Raw genomic sequence first — 22,545 nt, forward strand, 5'->3', positions numbered from 1 at the left:
GCTAACGAAAAGAAGCAGCAAAAGATTAAATAAGAAATAAATGAATCAGAGTTTCAGAATTAATAAAGAAACCTAGGTATTTATGAAAATTCAGACGCCATATGGAAAATGAATAACAATGGGGTATAACAGTACCAATGAGGAGGAGAGACGATTATAATGGTGAGTGGAACAAATGGATGCTTCCATTCACTACCTCAGCAGGTAAGGAAGAAAACCTAGGTGAGAAAACATAAGAACAGCTTCATGTTGAAAGACTTATTAGGGCAATATCTCTTATGATGATTTCTCATATTGTTAGTATACAAAATAAGATTATTTCAGATTTCACTTCTTATACTGTTAGTATATAAATAAATTTATTTTAGGTTACTTCATTATTTTTAAAAACAAAAAATCGATTTTGTGCCCAGAATTGACCCAAAATAGGTTCACAATATTTCTCTGTTCAAGCTGTAACTCTCCTTTATTAGAAAAGTCACAGAGATTTCTTAAGTGATAATAAAATGATGTTGACATGGAGAAGAAGCTGGGACATTTCACATATTTTACTCTACTACATGAGTAAGGAATAGATTAAAACTAATTATCCTGATTTGAAATTATAGCACAGTGTTGGAAAAGGATAATAAATATAGAAATGAGTGGTATGGAGAATGATTTGAGCATTTCTCATGGTGCACTTAGCTCTCAGTGCACTAAGTAGGAAGTCAATGGAGTGATTTCTCAGTTCTCGATAGCCATCATTTAACAATCCGGAAATCATGGTCTCATAGCTCCAGCACTAGTTGACAGCCTGGGATGGACCTGTACAAGGAAATGCTCAGATTTTATGAGGAGCAGGGATTGTAGAGGTGGGACACAATCAAACTCAGTAGGATCAGGAATTCTTGTGGAAAAAATACAAAATGCGGAAATGGATTTTCTGAGCAGACAAAACTGGCTTTGAATGAGTGCTCTTCCATTTACATTTATTTGGAATAACAAGTCTTTGGACTTTTCATTGATACAATTTTTTTCATTTTAATATTGCCTATGTTACTTCACAGTTTGTAGAGTTACTATGAGAAGGTTTGTGCGATGTGAGTACTATAAACTACACATGACATTGTAAATGAATAAAAAAGTTGTGTATATTACCCAATCTGTTGCTTATAGTATTTAGGCTCAGAAAGAAAAAAATAAAATGCAAGTAACTAATAAAAAATTTAGGTAAGGAGGGAGGGAAAGAGAGCATGAGATAGAGACAGAGAAAGAGAGATTTAAGGAGGAAGGTTAAATAATCAAACATTAAGATAAAGTGTAAAATCCATACATATGAGGAGACATATGTAGCCAATAAGAAGGTGGTGTTCAGAGGGAGAAATTTTGAGGGTGAATTTCCAAGTGAGATTAGTATCAAGTCATACTGTAGAATTAGAAATGAAAACAATTTTCTTACTAGTGGGCAAATAAAAGATTTCCACCATACATAAAGTTTTAAGGGTTCTGATACAATAGGTCAGAACATTTGTTCAGATTGTATGTCCTACATTGGTATATACATGTAGGATACATGTGTCCTGTACAGAAATGTGTACCCTACATTTACTCAGGTTGTGTTTGGTCATCATCTACTGATCTGTTGACATTTATAGAATATGGCCAAAGAGTCCATCTGTACCACCAATTGGCCTATTTAATAACTCAAATCTTCTGACAGGCAAACTTTGCCCTACAATTGTAATGATGTATAGCTGGTTCTTGCCAAAAATTTAACCAAATATGGGCACAGGTTTTAAAGGATTAAATTTCATTTGCTGCCCATGCACTGTAAATAAGACATGCAAGAAGGAAAAGTAAAGGACTGTAAGGCAACACTATGCTATTTCCTAATAGCTAATGGGAACTACAAAGAATAAATTTTGTATAAATATGCATTTATAAACCTATTTGGGCTAATTTCTTTTCTCATGTTCGTTCTCCATGTTGTTTAGGGATTATGTGCTTTCTCCATGTTTAAGGCAAATTACCTAAAGATGCTGAACTCTACAATGGAGAATGAATTCCTGCTTACACGATTTTCTGATGTGTGGGAGTACAGAATCTTGCATGCCATGCTCTTCCTGCTGATGTACTTGGCAACCCTGATGGGGAACCTTCTCATTGTCACTGTGACAACCTTCAACAAGAATCTTCACACCCCCATGTACTTCTTCCTCAGGAACCTGTCTGTCTTAGACATGTGCTACATTTCTGTCACTGTCCCCAAGGCCTGTGTCACCTTTCTCACTGACAACAGGACCATCTCAGGGGCTGGGTGTGCAACTCAGATCTTCATGGTCTTCTTTTGTGGGTTTGTGGAGGTGATGTTGCTCACCTCCATGGCCCATGACCGCTATGTGGCCATCTGCCAGCCCCTCCACTACCCCATGATCATGAACCCTCGGGTCTGTGTCCAGATGACACTGTTCTCTGTGCTCAGTGGTGTGGTCTTTGCAGGATTCCACACTGGCAACACATTCCGGCTGCACTTCTGTCAGTCCAATGTGGTCCATCAGTTCTTTTGTGATGTTCCCTCTCTACTGAAGCTCTCCTGCTCTGACACCTTCAGCAATGAAATTTCAGTTTTTATCTCTACTGTGGTGATTGTTGGTGGCTGCTTTGTCTTTATTATCAGGTCTTATGTTTACATATTTTCTACTGTGCTCAAGTTTCCAACCAGGGGAGAGCAGAGAAAAGCCTTCTCCACCTGTGTCCCTCACATCCTCGTGGTGTCTGTCTTTCTCAGCTCTGGTGCTGCTGTGTATATGAAGCCAACCTCCTCCTCACGCACAATTCAGGACATGATCACCTCTGTGTTCTATTCTATAGTCCCTCCTTTCCTGAATCCTATTATCTATAGTCTTAGAAACAAGCAGATAAAGGGGGCTATGAAGAAAGTTTTGAAGAGAATGCTTTATTCAGGAAAGTGAATGGATAATTCTTTTGAGAAAATCCTATACTGATGATGCATGTTGGAAAAGCTATCAATATTAACTGTCTTCGCTATTTCCAACTTTTGGAACCCTGATTTCCTTCTCTAAGCCACTGATAGTCTCTTCAACGCAATCTAGGCTTTCTCTATGAAGTTCCTCATAATTCTTCCAGAATGCCCTGACTTATCCATCAAGAAGCCATTCCAACATGCAATTGCAAATGCAGCAGCCTCCCACACCTTTGGTACCAAAATCTGTTTTAGTTTGCTAAACAAAACTTTTAAGTGATTTGAGCTCTTCTAAAGTTAGACTGTCTAGTATATTAATAACAATGAATTAGCCTCCTTAGAGTAGGTTGTCTTTGTGTATGACTCCAGCAAAAGAAAGCAATTAAAAAAAAGATAGTTCTAAACTAGTACTGATGCCCAATTTTCACTCCCAGTGAGCTCCCGTATGATTGGAACCACATTTTGCCAAACTGTCATATATAAATTTTAACAATATTTACAAGCAAAAAAAATGCTTTATACTGAAAACTCCATTTACATGGAACTACATTTTTAGTTGAGAGTAACTCTGTAAGCATCATCTAAGAATACAGGAGGTTATGAGGTTGGATACAGGCATACTTATTCATAACATTTTTTTTTTATAAACGGAAAGAAAAAAAAAGAAATTAACACAACATTTAGAAATCATACCATTCTACATATGCACTTAGTAATTCTTAACATCATCACATAGATGCATGATCATCGTTTCTTAGTACATTTGCATCGGTTTAGAGGAACTAGCAACACAACAGAAAAAGATATAAAATGTTAATATAGAGAAAAGAAATAAAAGTAGTAATAATAGTAAAAAAAAAAAAAAACCCTATAGCTCAGATGCAGCTTCATTCAGTGTTTTAACATGATTACTTTACAATTAGGTATTATTGTGCTGTCCATTTTTGAGTTTTTGTATCTAGTCCTGTTGCACAGTCTGTATCCCTTCAGCTTCAATTACCCATTGTCTTACCCTGTTTCTAACTCCTGCTGAACTCTGTTACCAGTGACATATTTCAAGTTTATTCTCGAATGTCCGTTCACATCAGTGGGACCATACAGTATTTGTCCTTTAGTTTTTGGCTAGATTCACTCAGCATAATATTCTCTAGGTCCATCCATGTTATTACATGGTTCATAAGTTTATCTTGTCTTAAAGCTGCATAATATTCCATCGTATGTATATACCACAGTTTGTTTAGCCATTCCTCTGTTGATGGACATTTTGGCTGTTTCCATCTCTTTGCAATTGTAAATAACGCTGCTATGAACATTGATGTGCAAATGTCCGTTTGTGTCTTTGCCCTTAAGTCCTTTGAGTAGATACCTAGCAATGGTATTGCTGGGTCGTATGGCAATTCTATATTCAGCTTTTTGAGGAACCGCCAAACTGCCTTCCACAGTGGTTGCACCATTTGACATTCCCACCAACAGTGGATAAGTGTGCCTCTTTCTCCGCATCCTCTCCAGCACTTGTCATTTTCTGTTTTGTTGATAATGGCCATTCTGGTGGGTGTGAGATGATATCTCATTGTGGTTTTGATTTGCATTTCTCTAATGGCCAGGGACATTGAGCATCTCTTCATGTGCCTCTTGGCCATCCGTATTTCCTCTTCTGGTAGGTGTCTGTTCAAGTCTTTTTCCCATTTTGTAATTGGGTTGGCTGTCTTTTTGTTGTTGAGTTGAACAATCTCTTTATAAATTCTGGATACTAGACCTTTATCTGATATGTCGTTTCCAAATATTGATTCCCATTGTGTAGGCTGTCTTTCTACTTTCTTGATGAAGTTCTTTGATGCACAGAAGTGTTTAATTTTGAGGAGCTCCCATTTATTTATTTCCTTCTTCAGTGCTCTTGCTTTAGGTTTAAGGTCCATAAAACCGCCTCCAATTGTAAGATTCATAAGATATCTCCCTACATTTTCCTCTAACTGTTTTATGGTCTTAGACCTAATGTTTAGATCTTTGATCCATTTTGAGTTAACTTTTGTGTAGGGTGTGAGATATGGGTCTTCTTTCATTCTTTTGCATATGGATATCCAGTTCTCTAGGCACCATTTATTGAAGAGACTGTTCTGTCCCAGGTGAGTTGGCTTGACTGCCTTATCAAAGATCAAATGTCCATAGATGAGAGGGTCTATATCTGAGCACTCTATTCGATTCCATTGGTCGATATATCTATCTTTATGCCAATACCATGCTGTTTTGACCACTGTGGCTTCATAATATGCCTTAAAGTCAGGCACCGCGAGACCTCCAGCTTCGTTTTTTTCCCTCAAGATGTTTTTAGCAATTCGGGGCACCCTTCCCTTCCAGATAAATTTGCTTATTGGTTTTTCTAATTCTGAAAAATAAGTTGTTGGGATTTTGATTGGTATTGCATTGAATCTGTAGATCAGTTTAGGTAGGATTGACATCTTAACTATATTTAGTCTTCCAGTCCATGAACACAGTATGCCCTTCCATCTATTTAGGTCTTCTGTGATTTCTTTTAGCAGTTTTTTGTAGTTTTCTTTATATAGGTTTTTTGTCTCTTTAGTTAAATTTATTCCTAGGTATTTTATTCTTTTAGTTGCGATTGTAAATGGGATTCGTTTCTTTATTTCCCCCTCAGCTTGTTCATTACTAGTGTATAGAAAAGCTACAGATTTTTGAATGTTGATCTTGTAGCCTGCTACTTTGCTGTACTCATTTATTAGCTCTAGTAATTTTCTTGTGGATTTTTCTGGGATTTCTACATATAGTATTATATCGTCTGGAAACAGTGATAGTTTTACTTCTTCCTTTCCAATTTTGATGCCTTGTATTTCTTTTTCTTGTCTAATTGCTTTGGCTAGAACTTCCAACACAATGTTGAATAATAGTGGTGATAGTGGACATCCTTGTCTTGTTCCTGATCTTAGGGGGAAAGTTTTCAATTTTTCCCCATTGAGGATGATATTAGCTGTGGGTTTTTCATATATTCCCTCTATCATTTTAAGGAAGTTCCCTTGTATTCCTATCTTTTGAAGTGTTTTCAACAGGAAAGGATGTTGAATCTTGTCAAATGCCTTCTCTGCATCAATTGAGATGATCATGTGATTTTTCTGCTTTGATTTGTTGATGTGGTGTATTTCATTAATTGATTTCCTTATGTTGAACCATCCTTGCATACCTGGGATGAATCCTACTTGGTCATGATGTATAATTCTTTTAATGTGTTGTTGGATACGATTTGCTAGAATTTTATTTTGGAATTTTGCATCTATATTCATTAGAGAATTTGGTCTGTAGTTTTCTTTTTTTGTAATATCTTTCCCTGGTTTTGGTATGAGGGTAATGTTGGCTTCATAGAATGAATTAGGTAGTTTTCCCTCCACTTCAATTATTTTGAAGAGTTTGAGGAGAGTTGGTACTAATTCTTTCTGGAATGTTTGATAGAATTCACATGTGAAGCCGTCTGGTCCTGGACTTTTCTTTTTAGGGAGCTTTGGAATGACTAATTCAATCTCTTTACTTCTGATTGGTTTGTTGAGGTCATCTATTTCTTCTTGAGTCAAAGTTGGTTGTTCATGTCTTTCCAGGAACCCGTCCCTTTCATCTAAATTGTTGTATTTATTAGCGTAAAGTTGTTCATAGTATCCTGTTATTACCTCCTTTATTTCTGTGAGGTCAGTAGTTATGTCTCCTCTTCCATTTCTGATCTTATTTATTTGCATCCTCTCTCTTCTTCTTTTTGTCAGTCTTGATAAGGGCCCATCAATCTTATTGATTTTCTCATAGAACCAACTTCTGGTCTTATTGATTTTCTCTATTGTTTTCATGTTTTCAATTTCATTTATTTCTGCTCTAGTCTTTGTGATTTCTTTCCTTTTGCTTGCTTTGGGATTAGTTTGCTGTTCTTTCTCCAGTTCTTCCAAGTGGACAGTTAATTCCTGCATTTTTGCCTTTCTTCTTTTCTGATAAAGGCATTTAGGGCAATAAATTTTGCTCTTAGCACTGCCTTTGCTGCGTCCCATAAATTTTGATATGTTGTGTCTTCCTTTTCATTCGCCTCGAGGTATTTACTAATTTCTCTTGCAATTCTTCTTTGACCCACTTGTTGTTTAAGAGTGTGTTGTTGAGCCTCCATGTATTTGTGAATTTTCTGGCACTCTTCCTATTATTGATTTCCAACTTCATTCCTTTATGATCTGAGAAAGTGTTGTGTATGATTTCAATCTTTTTAAATTTGTTAAGACTTGCTTTGTGACCCAGCATATGGTCTATCTTTGAGAATGATCCATGAGCACTTGAGAAAAAGGTGTATCCTGCTGTTGTGGGATGTAATGTCCTATAAATGTCTATTAAGTCTAGCTCATTTATACTAATATTCAGATTCTCCATTTCTTTATTGATCCTCTGTCTAGATGTTCTGTCCATTGATGAGAGTGGTGAATTGAAGTCTCCAACTATTATGGTATATGTGTCTATTTCCCTTTTCAGTGTTTGCAGTGTATTCCTTACGTATTTTGGGGCATTCTGGTTTGGTGCATAAATATTTATGATTGTTATGTCTTCTTGTTGAATTGTTCCTTTTATTAGTATATAGTGTCCTTCTTTGTCTCTTTTAACTGTTTTACATTTGAAGTCTAATTTGTTGGATATTAGTATAGCCACTCCTGCTCTTTTCTGGTTGTTATTTGCATGAAATATCTTTTCCCAACCTTTCACTTTTAACCTATATTTATCTTTGGGCCTAAAATGTGTTTCCTGTAGACAGCATATAGAAGGATCCTGTTTTTTAATCCATTCTGCCAATCTATGTCTTTTGATTGGGGAATTCAGTCCATTAACATTTAGAGTTATTACTGTTTGGATAATATTTTCCTCTACCATTTTGCCTTTTGTATTATATATATCATATCTGACTTTCCTTCTTTCTACACTCTTCTCCATGCCTCTCTCTTCTGTCTTTTTGTATCTGACTCTAGTGCTCCCTTTAGTATTTCTTGCAGAGCTGGTCTCTTGGTCACAAATTCTCTCAGTGACTTTTTGTTTGAGAATGTTTTAATTTCTCCCTCATTTTTGAAGGACAATTTTGCTGGATATAGGGGTCTTGGAGGGCAGTTTTTCTCTTTTAGTAACTTAAATATGTCATCCCACTGTCTTCTAGCTTCCATGGTTTCTTCTGAGAAATCTACACATAGTCTTATTGGGTTTCCCTTGTATGTGATGGATTGCTTCTCTCTTGCTGCTTTCAAGATCCTTTCTTTTCTTTGACCTCTGACATTCTAACTAGTAAGTGTCTTGGGGAATGCCTATTTGGGTCTAATCTCTTTGGGGTGCGCTGCACTTCTTGGATCTGTAATTTTTGGTCTTTCATAAGAGTTGGGAAATTCTCAGTGATAATTTCTTCCATTAGTTTTTCTCCTCCTTTTCCCTTCTCTTCTCCTTCTGGGACACCCACAACACGTATATTTCTGTGGTTCATATTGTCCTTGAGTTCCCTGATACCCTGTTCAAATTTTTCCATTCTTTTCCCTATAGTTTCTGTTTCTTTTTGGAATTCAGATATTCCATCCTCCAAATCACTAATTCTATCTTCTGTCTCTTTAAATCTATCATTGTAGGTATCCATTGTTTTTTCCATCTTTTCTACTTTATCCTTCACTTCCATAAGTTCTGTGATTTGTCTTTTCAGTTTTTCTATTTCTTCTTTTTGATCAGCCCATGTCTTCGTCATGTCCTCCCTCAATTTATCGATTTCGTTTTTGAAGAGGTTTTCCATTTCTGTTCGTATATTCAGCATTAGTTGTCTCAGCTCCTGTATCTCATTTGAACTATTGGTTTGTTCCTTTGACTGGGCCATATTTTCAATTTTCTGAGCGTGATCCGTTATCTTCTGCTGGCGTCTGGGCATTTAGTCAGATTTCCCTGAGTGTTGGACCCCACAGGTTGAAAGATTTTTCTGTGAAATCTCTGGGTTCTGTTTTTCTTATCCTGCCCAGTAGGTGGCGCTCGTGGCACACGTTTGTCTACGGGTTCCACCAGTGAAAGTTGCTGTGGGTCCTTTAACTCTGGAAAACTCTCGCCTTAGGGGAGGTTCGGCAGCCGAAGCGGCTTGGAAGAGTGCCAGCTGGCCCGGGGGTCCGAACGCGGAGAGCGTCTCTGGCCGCCGCAGCACGGGAGAGCACCCGACTGAATTTCCTAGTCGGCCCGGGGCGCCAAGCGTGGTGGGAGGGCACCAGCTGTCGCAGCCCGGGAGAGTGCACTGTTCCCAGCCGGACCCGGGAGTCACGTGTTTGGAAGGGACCCCCCAGTCACCGTTCTCCGCAGTCTGGGGATTTCCGACCCAACTCTCTCAGTTGGTCCTGGGGGCCTCGCGTGTGGGGGCGCTAGCCGCCACGGCCCAAGGGGACCGCCTGCCCAATTCTCCCAGCTGGCCTGGGAAGGAGGAAGGGAGGGACTCCAGCCGCTTGCCGTCCCGCCCAGGAAAGCGCGTGCCCCTCAGTGATCTCACCGGAGCTGGTTCTCCCAGACAGTCAGCCGTTCCTGGATGGGGTACGCAGTCCCTTTGATCTCCGTCATGGCTCCGGGAGCTGCTCTGTATTGTCTCCACTCTTCCAGTAACTGTTCTGGAGGAGGAAAGGTGAGGGTGGCAAGGCTGTCGAGGCTAGTGGCGGAGGAGCCGGTGAAGGCGGAAGAGGGCACGGTGGTGGTTGGAGAGCCGCTGGAGCAGGAGGGGGAAAAGGGGAGAGGAGGGCGGGCTGGCCGGCTGCTGCGGGGCGTGGACGCCATGCGCCGGGCCGGCAGATAAAGAGGGAAGAGGAGGGCGGGCTGGCCGGCTGCTGCGGGATGTGGGCGCCGCGCGCCGGGCTGGAGGACAAAGAGGAAAGAAGAGGGCGAACGGGCCCTATTCATAACATTTTAAGTTTTAGCAACATAGACATTATTTAATACTTTCTTACAATATTGTCAAATGGTGGAGAAATGAATTTTTTCAGGTTGTAAAAATGACACAGGAAATACCAAGTGCTGTTAATCTGCAAGTAAGATCTCTTGGTTTTTGCAGATATTAACTATTACACAGGAATTCCTACCCAAGGAGATACTCAAAATCATGGCATTGCTTTAGAAATAAAAGTCTTCCACAGTTTTCTTGGCGATCTGTTACCTCTTCAGTAGTTTCTTCTCAGTCTCCAGCATGGCTTCCTCTTTCCTCATTTCACCTTTAAATGTGGGGTAGACTAGGCTCATTCTCTTCTCAGTTCACCTTCTCTTTCCATGATCTCATACACCTCTGGGTTTCGAATTCTCTAGGCTGGTGATTCTCAGATTCACAACCCCCACTTTTCCTCTGAGCTGAAGATCCACATAGCTAACAGCTGCTTGACATACCCACTCAGCTAGTCATCTGAAATTTAGGATGTCAAAAGCCAAACTCATGACTGTCCCTCCTAAACTGGCTCCTCTTCCGGTTTATATGCCTCCTGGCTCATATAAGAAATCTAGAAATCACTTCCATTCTCTCCTAAACTTTTCTCCTCATATCCAGTTACCAGGTCCGATAAATTTTACATCCAAAATACACATTCATCCATCTATCTCTCCTTTCCTGCTGCCTTCACCTTGTCTAGTTGATTATCATCTCTTGCTTGGTCAAGAGTTTCCTACTTGAATCTCACCACTCCCCAATCCACTCTCCCTTTCACACCCAAAGTGATCTTCAGAAATCTCAGCCTGATCTTCCCTGATCCTACACATGAGAGGTGAATGCCTTGTTCCATAGTCTCATTGTGCATTGTAATTTAAGTGTTTTTATTAAAGCTACATTTAAATGAGTATTAGTGCAGTCATTTGTTTCTCTTATCAGGCTTTTATCTACAGCAGGGAGAATCTATCTCTTGTTCATCAAGAACACCTATTAATGACTGAGTGAAAAAAATTCAGATCAGAAATTCAATTCTCTTTAATAAAAGTTTTCATAAAACTCAAAAAATGTTGAAAGCCATGTACCCCTGACAGTAACCACACATAAATAAATGAAAATGGTGGGTTGGGGAACAAAGAATTGAAGTTGTTTAAAAGAGGAGATAGGTATCTAAGGGCATTTGCCAGGAATAGAGGCTGAAAATTCAGATGATCCTCTTTTATGTAGGTGGTCAAGATTAGATATTTATCATCTGTCACAGTGTTGTGAAATATTCATTATTTCATTCATCCAACAAAAATTGTTTTTAAATAAATAGTGACTGTATGAGGTTCTATGTACTAATTATACAACAGTGAATTTTAAAGTAACATCAAGATGAGAAAAGGTATTTATTTTTCATTTGGATTGTGATGGTAACAAGGAAGGTCAAAAGAAGAAGCAGACATACAGTATAACTTGAGGAAATGGGGATGATCCAGGGTGGTACCAAGATATTTTGTTCTTCAGCAGGTGAAGCTCAGGAGTGTTGGAAGAGTGGGGAAGGTGGCAGGTGAATGGGATGGGGGAGCTTCTTAAAGGTGCAATATCTCCTCACCTTCCAACTGACAGTCTTCTTCTCTATTGGCTTCCTCAGTCAAACTTCTTCAGTCTCTTTCCTCACAAGTTGCAGGGCAATTTGGAGGTTTACCTGTTTGAGAAGATATGCTGAAATCTTTACAGATGCCTTCATTCAGTGACCTAACATCAGACAAGTATTTCAGGAAATACAAAACCAATTAAAACAGTACCTAAAAAGCAAACCAAAGTGGTTGTTCACTAACATAAATATAAGATACATATAGTTCAAAGGGTAATACAGCATACAACCAAAAATTTAATTAAAGGTATAGTCACCGAAGTATTATTTGAAATATTAAAATTCAAGTAACCAAAAGGATGAAAATAGATTGGAATTGCAATATGTTTAATGGCTTGAAACTCCTTGTTATTAAAATTGTGTTATTTAAATATCTATATTATGTGAAATTCAAATAAGTATATTTATGTGCAATTCCCAGTTTTGGGGGAAAGCACATGTAATGAATATAAAAAAAGTTAAGTAGATATCATTGAAAATGTCTCTTTCTGCTTGGTTAAGCATTGGTGATCTTATACCTCTCTTTATATTTCAATTTAATAAAGTATTTATTCATAATAATAAGGATTATTTACTAGTGTTCTAGTTTGCTAGCTGCCAGATGCAATATACCAGAAATGGAATGGCTTTTTAAAAGGGGAATTTTGTATGTTCCTAGTTTACATTTCTAAGGCTGAGAAAATGTCCCAGTTAAAACAGGTCTATAGAACTGTGCAATCTAAGGCATCCAGGGAAAGATTCCTTGGTTCAAGAAGGCCAGTGAAGTTCAGGGTTTCTCTTTCAAGTGAGAAGGCACATGGTGAACACAGAGTTTCTCTCTCATCTGGAAAGGCACTTCGTGAATGCTGTCAGGGTTCCTCTCTCATCTGGAAGGGCCCATGGCAAACACACAGTGTTATCTGCTAGCTCCTTCTCATGCCTTCCTGTTTCATGAACGTCCCCAGGAGGCATTTTCCTTCTTCATCTCCAAAGGTCATTGGCTGGTGAACTCTGCTTCTCATGGCTATGTCATTCTGCTCTGCTCTCTCTGAATATCTCATTCTCCAAAGTCTTCCCTGTTTTATAGGACTCCAGTAAACCAATGAAGACCCACCCAAATGGTTGGAGACCCATGTCCCCTAATCCAGTTTAACAATCACTTTTAATTGGGTTATATCTCAAGGGAGATGATCTAATTACATGCAATATTGAATAGGGAATATTCTGCCTTTACAAAATGACATTTTTGTTAAAACATGGCTTTTCAAGGATACATACATCCTTTCAAACCAGCACAACTAGTATTATAATTTTGTTACATATTTATGATTATAATAATTATTGTTATTTTGGGCTAGAAGAATCTTTGTAAATTAGCATAAATGAAAAATAAACACAATATATGGTAAAAACTTTCAAGGGTTAAAAGAATAATACAATAAAAGAAAGCTCTCCTTTCAATTCTAGAACACCTGTTATAGGTAAATACATTTATTATACTTTTAGGAGACACACACAAAGATACACATATCACTCATTTTTAATAGAAAACAACTCTATTTCTAAAGTCATTCAAGATCTTATATGCAAATTGCTTTTAAAAGGAGAATGGAATTGCTGTTGTATATAATGCTCCCCAAATAAGAGTAGCATTCATGGAAGCATTTGGTAAGATGGAGAAAAGTGACATTTGTTTTGATGTTTGGAAGAAATAAAGCACATTGACACTTGTAGGTAGGGCAAAGCACACTCATAAAGAAAAAAAAATACAAAATGTGAGCCAAAGTGAGGAGATGAATAAAGCGTGTCATATTTGGGTACACAATGGCCAAGTTGTGGTACCTGTTCATCTGATTGGGCAAGCGCTGGCCTGTCTGTTGCAGTGAGGACATTTCATAGGATTAGGTCATGATCACGTCAGCTACATCCACAGCTGATTCCATTTGTAATCAGCCAAAGGGGAGTGTCTTCTGCAATTAGTGATGCTAAATCCAATCATGGGAAGCCTTTTAAGGAGGACTCAGAGGAGACAGGTTCCATTCCTGCTTTGGCTGGTGAGCCTCTCCTGTGGGAGTTCCTTAGATGTATTAGTTAGGGTTCTCTAGAGAAACAGAATCAACAGGGAACACTTGCAAATATAAAATTTATGAAAGTGTCTCACGTGACCGTAGAAACGCAGAGTCCAAAATCCACAGGGCAGGCTGCGAAGCTGATGACTCCAATGGATGGCCTGGATGAACTCCACAGGAGAGGCTCACCAGCCAAAGCAGGAATGCAGCCTGTCTCCTCTGAGTCCTTCTTAAAAGGCTTCCCATGATTGGATTTAGCATCACTAATTGCAGAAGACACTCCCCTTTGGCTGATTACAAACGGAATCAGCTGTGGATGTAGCTGACGTGATCATGACCTAATCCTATGAAATGTCCTCACTGCAACAGGCAGGCCAGCGCTTGCCCAATCAGATGAACAGGTACCACAACTTGGCCAAGTTGACACCTGTTCCTAATCATGACAGTCCACCCCTTGTCAACTTGGCACATATATATATATATATATATATATATATATATATATATATATATATATATATATATATATCACCTTAGACCATACTTAATTTCCAAATGAAAACAAATAAGCACACTTTTTTTTTTTTTTTTTTTTTTTACCTGACAATACTCAACTGTCCTGCATATAACTGGAAACACATTAAATCTCTCCAGAATAGCGTGCAAAGCCTGGGCAACATTCATTCTTAAACTTGATATCTTACAACTTAAATAGTATAGCACAAACAAAACAGCATTACAGTCCTCGTTTCTGTAACTGATCACGTGGTCGAAGTTCATATTTATCACTAGCTTCTTCCACTACCCATTCCATGTTCCCTTTCCCTCAGCAAGCACTTCAGCTGGCCGTGGTTCTTTGCCTGGTGAGGTGACCCAAACCTTCATTCCTGAAGTCTCAGAGCCATTAGTGGTCCTGCCTGGATTGTGTTGTTGCAGTTTTCCATTGACTTTAATCACAGGGCATGGTAGTACTAATAGACGCCTCAGGGGATCTCCTATATTCCAAGAAAATTCTTCTTTACCTCCATTATGTAGTTGCAGTCCTACTTCCTTCTGATAGTCAGGGTCAATTACCCCAGACAGTAATGTAATCCCCTTCTTGGTGTGTTGATCCAGAGGCATAAGTAGCCCAAAGTGGCCAGGTGGCAATCTTAACTTCCAGTTCAGTGGTATCACTGTTGTTTCTCCTGGAGAAAGCACACCCCGTTTTGGAACTAAAACCTGTAGACCACCAGAACTCAGGGTAGCAGGGACAGGAAGCAAAAATTTTCCTAGTGGATCACTAGGAGTAATAGTGAGTGGCACCACACCCATTTCCACCCCTTGGTTCCTGGACCCATGGATCCTGGCTATGGGAGAAACAGCACCATACAGCAGACGCTGATTCAGAGCATACACAGCTTCCTGGAGAACATTACCCCAGCCTTTCAAGTTTTTGCCACCTAGTTGGCACCGTAATTGAGTTTTCAAAAGGCCATTCCACCGTTCTATCAATCCAGAAGCTTCTGGATGATCGGGAACATGGTAAGACCAGAGAATTCCATGAGCATGTGCCCATTCCCGCACTTCATTTGCTGTGAAGTGTGTTCCTTGATCCGAAGCAATGCTATGTGGAATACCATGACGATGGATAAGGCATTCTGTAAGACCACGGATAGTAGTTTTGGCAGAAGCATTGCATGCAGGGAAAGCAAACCCATATCCAGAGTATGTGTCTATTCCAGTTAGAACAAATCGCTGCCCCTTCCATGAAGGGAGTGGTCCAATGTAATCAACCTGCCACCATGTAGCTGGCTGGTCACCTCGGGGAATGGTGCCATATCGGGGGCTGAGTGTGGGTCTCTGCTGCTGGCAGATTGGGCACTCAGCAGTGGCTGTAGCCAGGTCAGCCTTGGTGAGTGGAAGTCCATGTTGCTGAGCCCATGCATAACCTCCATCCCTACCACCATGACCACTTTGTTCATGAGCCCATTGGGCAATAACAGGAGTTGCTGGGGAAAGAGGCTGACTGGTATCCATAGAATGGGTCATCTTATCCACTTGATTATTAAAATCTTCCTCTGCTGAAGTCACCCTCTGGTGTGCATTCACATGGGACACAAATATCTTCATGTTTTTAGCCCACTCAGAAAGGTCTATCCACATACTTCTTCCCCAGACCTCTTTGTCACCAATTTTCCAATTATGGTCTTTCCAAGTCCCTGACCATCCAGCCAAACCATTAGCAACATCCCATGAGTCAGTATACAAACGCACCTCTGGCCACTTTTCCTTCCAAGCAAAATGAACAACCAGGTGCACTGCTCGAAGTTCTGCCCGCTGGGAGAATTTCCCCTCACCACTGTCCTTCAAGGACACCCCAGAAAGGGGTTGTAATGCTGCAGCTGTCCACTTTCGGGTGGTACCTGCATATCGTGCTGAACCATCTGTAAACCAGGCCCGAGTTTTCTCTTCCTCAGTCAGTTCACTGTAAGGAACTCCCCAAGAGACCATAGCTCTGGTCTGGGAAAAAGAAGGTAATGTGGCAGCAGGAGTGGAAACCATGGGCATTTGTGCCATGGTTAGGGACAGGTGTCAACTTGGCCAAGTTGACACCTGCGGGGTACCACCAGGGAGAACTATGCACAGAGTGTTACTGGTATCGCTTTTGGGGGCAAATACGAGGAAGATAATTAATCAGTCATGCTCTTTATTGAGTTCTTTCAAATCATAACCCCCCCACTCAGAATATCTGATAAGGAACGTGCTGTGTAGATAAGGAATATTCCTGCTCCAGGGGACACATGTATGTGCAGGCTTTGAGGGTGGGCAGACCTGTGTGCTCACCCAGGTGCTACCGTTTATTTAAGCAATGCCTAACCAATGCCCAAAGCTGAGGGCTGTTTGCATAAAAGCATTAACATCGACAGATACTGGGGCCTTATATGAATGAGAGCTACTGTGGAGCGTTGGATGAAAAAAAAGATGTATTATAAATAAGAACCACTGTACTACTTGCTGACTGAGAGATTTCAGACAGTGTCACCTTCTGTGCCTCACTTCTTCTAACACACACTGGCAGTGTCTGTACCACCTGTAGGGCTCTCAGGAGATTCCATAAGCTAGTAGATGTTGCACACTTAATATAAGTCCTGGCCTGTAGTGAATAAATTTAATTAAAGAAAAAAGAAAAAATAGCAAAATGAATTGGAGAAGGATAGTGAGACAACATATAAGCTCTATTAGGACGGAGTATTTTGACTATTTTATTCAATGTTGTATCGCTAGTGCCTTGAACATTACCTGGCATATACAGACAATTAACAAATAATAGCTGAACAAATAAAGTAGTCAATGAATGAATGGTATCAGAATAGTTTATCATATGAGGTTCACAGAGAAGAGAATTATAAAGATGAACTGTATTCAGCTGACAATTGTGGGATCCATATTTTCCACATAATTTTGCTTTACCTCTCCATGGTTCCGGCAAACACTAGAAATTTTTTTCTATTTTACAGAAATTTAATTTAAGACAAAATAGAGCAGTATATTTGTTCAAATTTATGGGTGACTTGCTGACACAGATCACTTGAATCTAGACTTCCTAGTCCCTGCTTGGTCATGCTGGCTGATGCTGAAGAGGTCACTGAGTGGGAGTGCCCACATCAGATGGCACTTCTTTCCTCATTGGTTCTGGAGTTGTTGAGTTTAAACCTATTTTTTTTGTCACTGGAACTGGTAGACTTGGCATGAGTTTATATCACTGTTAGAAAAACAAATTCCCCTGTGGTACATCCATGCAGATGAGACGTGGACTTGGTTAAAACTAGACTTCATTGTACTCGCGAGTAGGTAAGTCAGTTGATCTCCAGGCCCTTTCTGGTTGCACAGATAAGTAGTCACATTAAATTTATATCTTCCCACGGTCTTTCTTCTGGAATGAATAAAACACATTTTTGTTTGTCCTGATTTAACCACATTTGGAGACACCCTCTGTTTTAATTTTTGCCCTAACACTACCTTTTAATTCATCTATGTGTTACATACTTCCAAATTTTTAAACTAACCCATTCCCCTTCTCTAATATTTCTTTACTTTTGTATCTTGCCTTCTCTAACATAATATCAATTCACTGACCTGCAGCATCATCCATCATTTGTCCATTCCTCCCTGCTCTCAGCCTCTAACTTCTTTGGCATTTCCTGTTTGAGTTCCTGAAGCCCATTCAGGACATAAACTTTTCTTTCCTTCTCTGAGCTCTTCTCACAGAAAACTGAGCCCTCAGTGGCCACATCCCTTCCCTCAGTTTCAGGGGTTCACAATCTTCTCATGCTATACCTCAGCCCACTCTGCAAAACACCCCACACACCCCACCCCCACCAAAACAAAGAAGAAGGAAAAAGAGTCAGAACAGACTTCACCTTTAACACCCACTGACTCAGCATTTTCCTTCCTGCTTGTGGTTTTTGTGACCTCTGTTGTCATTTAAGCAGCTGCATTTGTTTTCTTTCAGAGACTATGTGGATAGACTCATTTGGGCTAAGGTTGTTTGATGGTTGCTGTGGGCACAGCCTCATCTTTTGTTGCTAGGTAAAGGGCCTCTGCATCCAACCACACGTCTGTATTCATGATGCAGTGTCATTAAGTGGAAGAAATTCAGAGGGAAATATTAAAGCCAAGACTGTTTGCAGTAACTGTGCAGGAGAACCAAGGGCTGTAAGAGATTGATCAGAAGAAACGCTGGCCCTTGGTCTGCCCCACACACGTGTGAACTCTATTCAGCACCTGTGTATGTTAAAAAGTTGAATGTATATAATAATGTTATATTTAAGGAATTATTTCTATCCAGAAGTTTTTCTTTCATAATCTGACCTATTCAAAGGCAAGATTATATTCTGTTAGCCATTTTAACTTCACATCCTTTCACTTTGGGCCTGATGGAGTAAAAGCTCATTATAGCTTCTGGAATAAATTAATAAATGCAATGTCTCTGAAATTTGCAATCATTCTCTGAAGTGGGTGGTGTAAACCTATCTTTATTGTAGACATAAGAAGTTTGAGACTCCAGCAAATGCAGCTAGTATAAATGAATGCCTTATTACAGTTCCAGGTCTAGTGTTCAATGGCACTTGTGTCTATTCCATCATTCAGAAGACTGTTTCAGAAGCCAGGCTCCATTTGAGGGGCTCAAGATACAAAGCTAAATAAAAAGAATAGCCTAGAGCTACAGTCCAGCAATGGGAAAGAATTGGCATATGGACAAAATCTTTTAATGTAGGGGGCTAACTCTACCAGATATACCCACAAATACCTGGAAAACAGCCAGATGGAGAGAGCATGTGTGACTCTGGGGAAGGAAAGGTTTGAGAAGGTTCACAAAGGAAATGCTATTTGGGTACAGTGTTCCTGGGAGGTCTGGAATTGCCAGCCCTGCCTCTGTAGTTCTAATGGCCCTCAGTCAGAACAAACAGCTTGTGCAAAGCCCAGGAGGGGACAAAAAATGTACTACATTTGGGAATTTCTAGTAGTTTGATGTGGCAGCAGTTTTACTGGCAAATGGGAAACATTAGGTAATGATCCTTTTTGCATGCAGTGCAAACGGGTGAAGATTTTGTTCATAGGCAATGGGTACCAGTTATGATTTTCTACAAATATTACCATGGGATATAATATCCAGGCTCTATTCTGTTTCCAAGTGATTGCTGGCACTGAAGTCCCATGGGCCACGGTGAATTAGAGGTTTCTCTAGCCTCAGGCACTCTTTAAGTAAACGGCTGGTGGAAATGGGAAAATGGAACTGCAGAGTAGTGTAAAAAGAGACTCACTAGGCCTCTCCAGCCACTCCTCCAAAGAAGGCTTCAAAAGTTTCTCTTGTGAACCACCTATTGTATCTGAATTCTATGCAAAATGCATAGCATTTTTCCAGGCATATATAGTTTCATATAACCACAATGAAGGGGCCACTACGGGATTCAGTGTTTGATATTGTGCTATTATAAAAATAATTCTGTGTTTGCCCTTAGTACTTACATAACATATCCATGCTAGGTAAACCCATGAGCTTAAGGGATTTCTACAAACACACCAATATGTCACATGAAGAAAAAATTAATGTCATAATAGAAGTTATTTTCTTCTTTCTGTATGATTTCAAAGAAGAAAAGGGGAACATCTGTTGTATTTATTGATGGCTGCATGAGCTGGAGAGCAAATCATGTAAAATGTCAGATAGTATTTAAATGATGGAGGTTTCCCAATAGTAGAAATAGCATGAAGCAAAATATACAAAAACAATAAGAAAGTTTGATGTTTTTGTTTTAAAGAAATGAGCACATTTTCAAAGTTTATAAGTAAAGGAGGTAATAGAGCAAGAACTGGGCTTTTGTAAAGACTGTAAAATTGGTCAAAAGAGCAGCTCTTCTTATATAAATTTAATGGGGAGAGGCATTACTGCAAAAGGAGTGTATGGAATCAATGACCCTCAACACCCCTTGTGGCATCCAAGTCATTTCCTGAAAGTTTTCCTCATGCACACTTCCAGGAAGTCTTCCCTAACCAACTGCAACCTAACACATTCCATCTTTTGACACCCTCTGCACCACTTTTGTTGGTACAAGTTCTCTTCAATGCAAGTGTTAGGTCTCTTGGTCATATCTCTCTTGCTAATTACTGAAGCAACTATCAGAATCATAAATCTTGCATCATTTAAACAATTAGCATGTGCTCCTTCCCTTTGGAGCTATTTGAGCTTGATTCTACTACCATGGCATGTGCAGTTCCCATGAAGGTTTTAAAGAAGTGTGTGATGGTGAAAGACAATGTTTGAAGCTAAAACAAGCCCAAATTAAAATACCGCTGCTCTGATGGAGCACTTGTGTGACCCTAGTGAGTTATGTCAGCCGCTCTGTGTCCTCATGGGCGGAATAGGTCCTTTCATGAGGATTATGTGAGATATTAAAATATTGGCACCTGATATGTACTCAACAAATGCTAGTCCAAATCCTTTGCTCCCCAGTCATGCAATGCACCTGTGGGAAAGCAACGGAAAGGCAAAACTTTGGGGACATGTTGAATTCAACTGTCTATAAAGGCTAATTGTTCTGAAGTTTCCTTATCTCCTTTGTGTGCTGACATGGAGATGTTCAGGAGTGAAGGCTTTCTCCCTAATCATGTACCAGGAGGCCTATTAAATTCCTGGATTGATTATTTATCTTGTGTTACTGGTTGTTTCCATTGAGACACTGACTTTATTCAGATATGTGATTCTAAATTATAAGTAACTCTTCCTCTTTGGACACCAAGGCATTCTAAAAAGTATGTCATCAATTTTTCTTTTAAAAGAGAATGCGAAGCACACCTTAAAATCACAGTGGCCCCATTTCATAACTTAAATAAATACACAGAGAATGCAATAATGAGATATAATGTTTGGATAAAACCAACTGTCACTTTTAAAGAAATTTAAATTAAAGATATTGGGAGCTGCTGTGTGCTGGGGTCTTCTCATTCAGAAAATCCATCTGACAAGTGAGTAAGGTCATTTCTGTTCCCCCCTTCCTGTCCTCATGGTGTTAATTTCTCCAGGGTGAGTGTGTGCTGCCTCTACTCTTTTTGAAGGGACACCTGGAAATCTTGTTTCTTCCTGTTTCCCTAGATCCCACCCCACAGTTCTGTGCCCCAGCCCAACCCCTTCTAAGGCCCATCTCATATAATGCAGCAGCTGGAAGGACGTCAGAGAGCATCTTTTTTTTTTTCTTACACACGCAGGCATTGGGAAATGAACCCAGGTTTCTGGTATGGTAGGTGAGAATTCTGGCTACTCAGCCACCATCACACTGCCCACAAGCATCTATTTTTATTGTGTTTTACAATTTTAATTCAAGAATGACATACATATATAAGTGGACATAAGTGTGTAGCTTGAGAAATTTTCATACACCCACATGTGAGTTTCTAGCAATTCTAGTTGTCTCCTTTCCCCTTCCCATCACTAAAGCCCAAGCACAAGTACTATCTTCGCTTTTAAAAACTGAGGTGAGAGAAAAAGTGGGAGAAGATGGCGGCTTAGTAAGACGCGCGGGTCTTAGTTCCTCCTCCAGAACAGCAACTAAAGATTCAGAAACAATACGAAACAGCTCCCGGAGCCATGACAGAAACCAAAAAGACAGCGTACCCCATTCTGGAACAGCTGAACGGGCAGGGAGAATCTGCTGCGGTGAGATACCCGAGGGGCGTGCGTTTGCCGGGGCGACTGACGACTGGGGTCCCCTCCACGCACGTGGCTCCCCCGTCTGACTGGGAACGTTGGATAGCGGGGCCCTCCCGCCATGCTTGGCGTCTCGGGCCAGCTGGGCAATTTGGACCGGCACTCCCCCAAGCCACGGTGGCAGGTGACCCCCCCTCCACGCGCAGTTTCCCGGGCCGACTGCGAGATTCGGATTGGCAAGTTAAAGGAGCCACAGCATCTTTTACTGGTGGGACCCGCAGACAGACGAGCGCCACGAGCGCCACCTACTGGGCAGGAAAAGAAAAACAGAGCCCAGAGATTTCACAGAAAAACCTTTCAACCAGCCGGGTCCCACACCCAGGGAAATCTGATCAAATGCCCAGACACCAGCAGAAATAATGGATGACGCTCGGAAAATTGAAGATATGGCCCAGTCAAAGGAACAAACCAATAGTTCAAATGAGATACAGGAGCTGAGACAACTAATGCTGAATATACGAACAGAAATGGAAAAACTCTTCAAAAACCAAATCAATAAATTGAGGGAGGACATGAAGAAGACATGGGATGAACAAAAAGAAGAAATAGAAAATCTGAAAAAACAAATCACAGAACGTATGGGAGTGAAGGACAAAGAAGAAAAAAAGGAAAAAACAATGGATACCTACAATGGTAGATCTAAAGAGACAGAAGTTACAATTAGTGAACTGGAGGATGGAACATCTGAATTCCAAAAAGAAACAGAAACTATAG

The 22,545-nt window shown here is 40.1% G+C and overlaps 1 protein-coding gene across 1 annotated transcript; it reads left to right on the forward strand.

Moving 5' to 3' along the window:
- The first annotated feature begins 2,008 nt into the window (after positions 1 to 2,008).
- On the forward strand, positions 2,009 to 3,200 carry LOC143664648 (olfactory receptor 14C36-like). The gene has a single exon (XM_077138115.1). It carries the CDS (start codon positions 2,019 to 2,021, stop codon positions 2,952 to 2,954), a length of 936 nt encoding a protein of 311 aa, XP_076994230.1. The 5' UTR covers positions 2,009 to 2,018; the 3' UTR covers positions 2,955 to 3,200.
- Positions 3,201 to 22,545: the final 19,345 nt, after the last annotated feature.

The sequence above is a fragment of the Tamandua tetradactyla genome, chromosome 20 (assembly GCF_023851605.1).
Source record: "Tamandua tetradactyla isolate mTamTet1 chromosome 20, mTamTet1.pri, whole genome shotgun sequence".
In the NCBI taxonomy this organism is placed as follows: domain Eukaryota; kingdom Metazoa; phylum Chordata; class Mammalia; order Pilosa; family Myrmecophagidae; genus Tamandua; species Tamandua tetradactyla.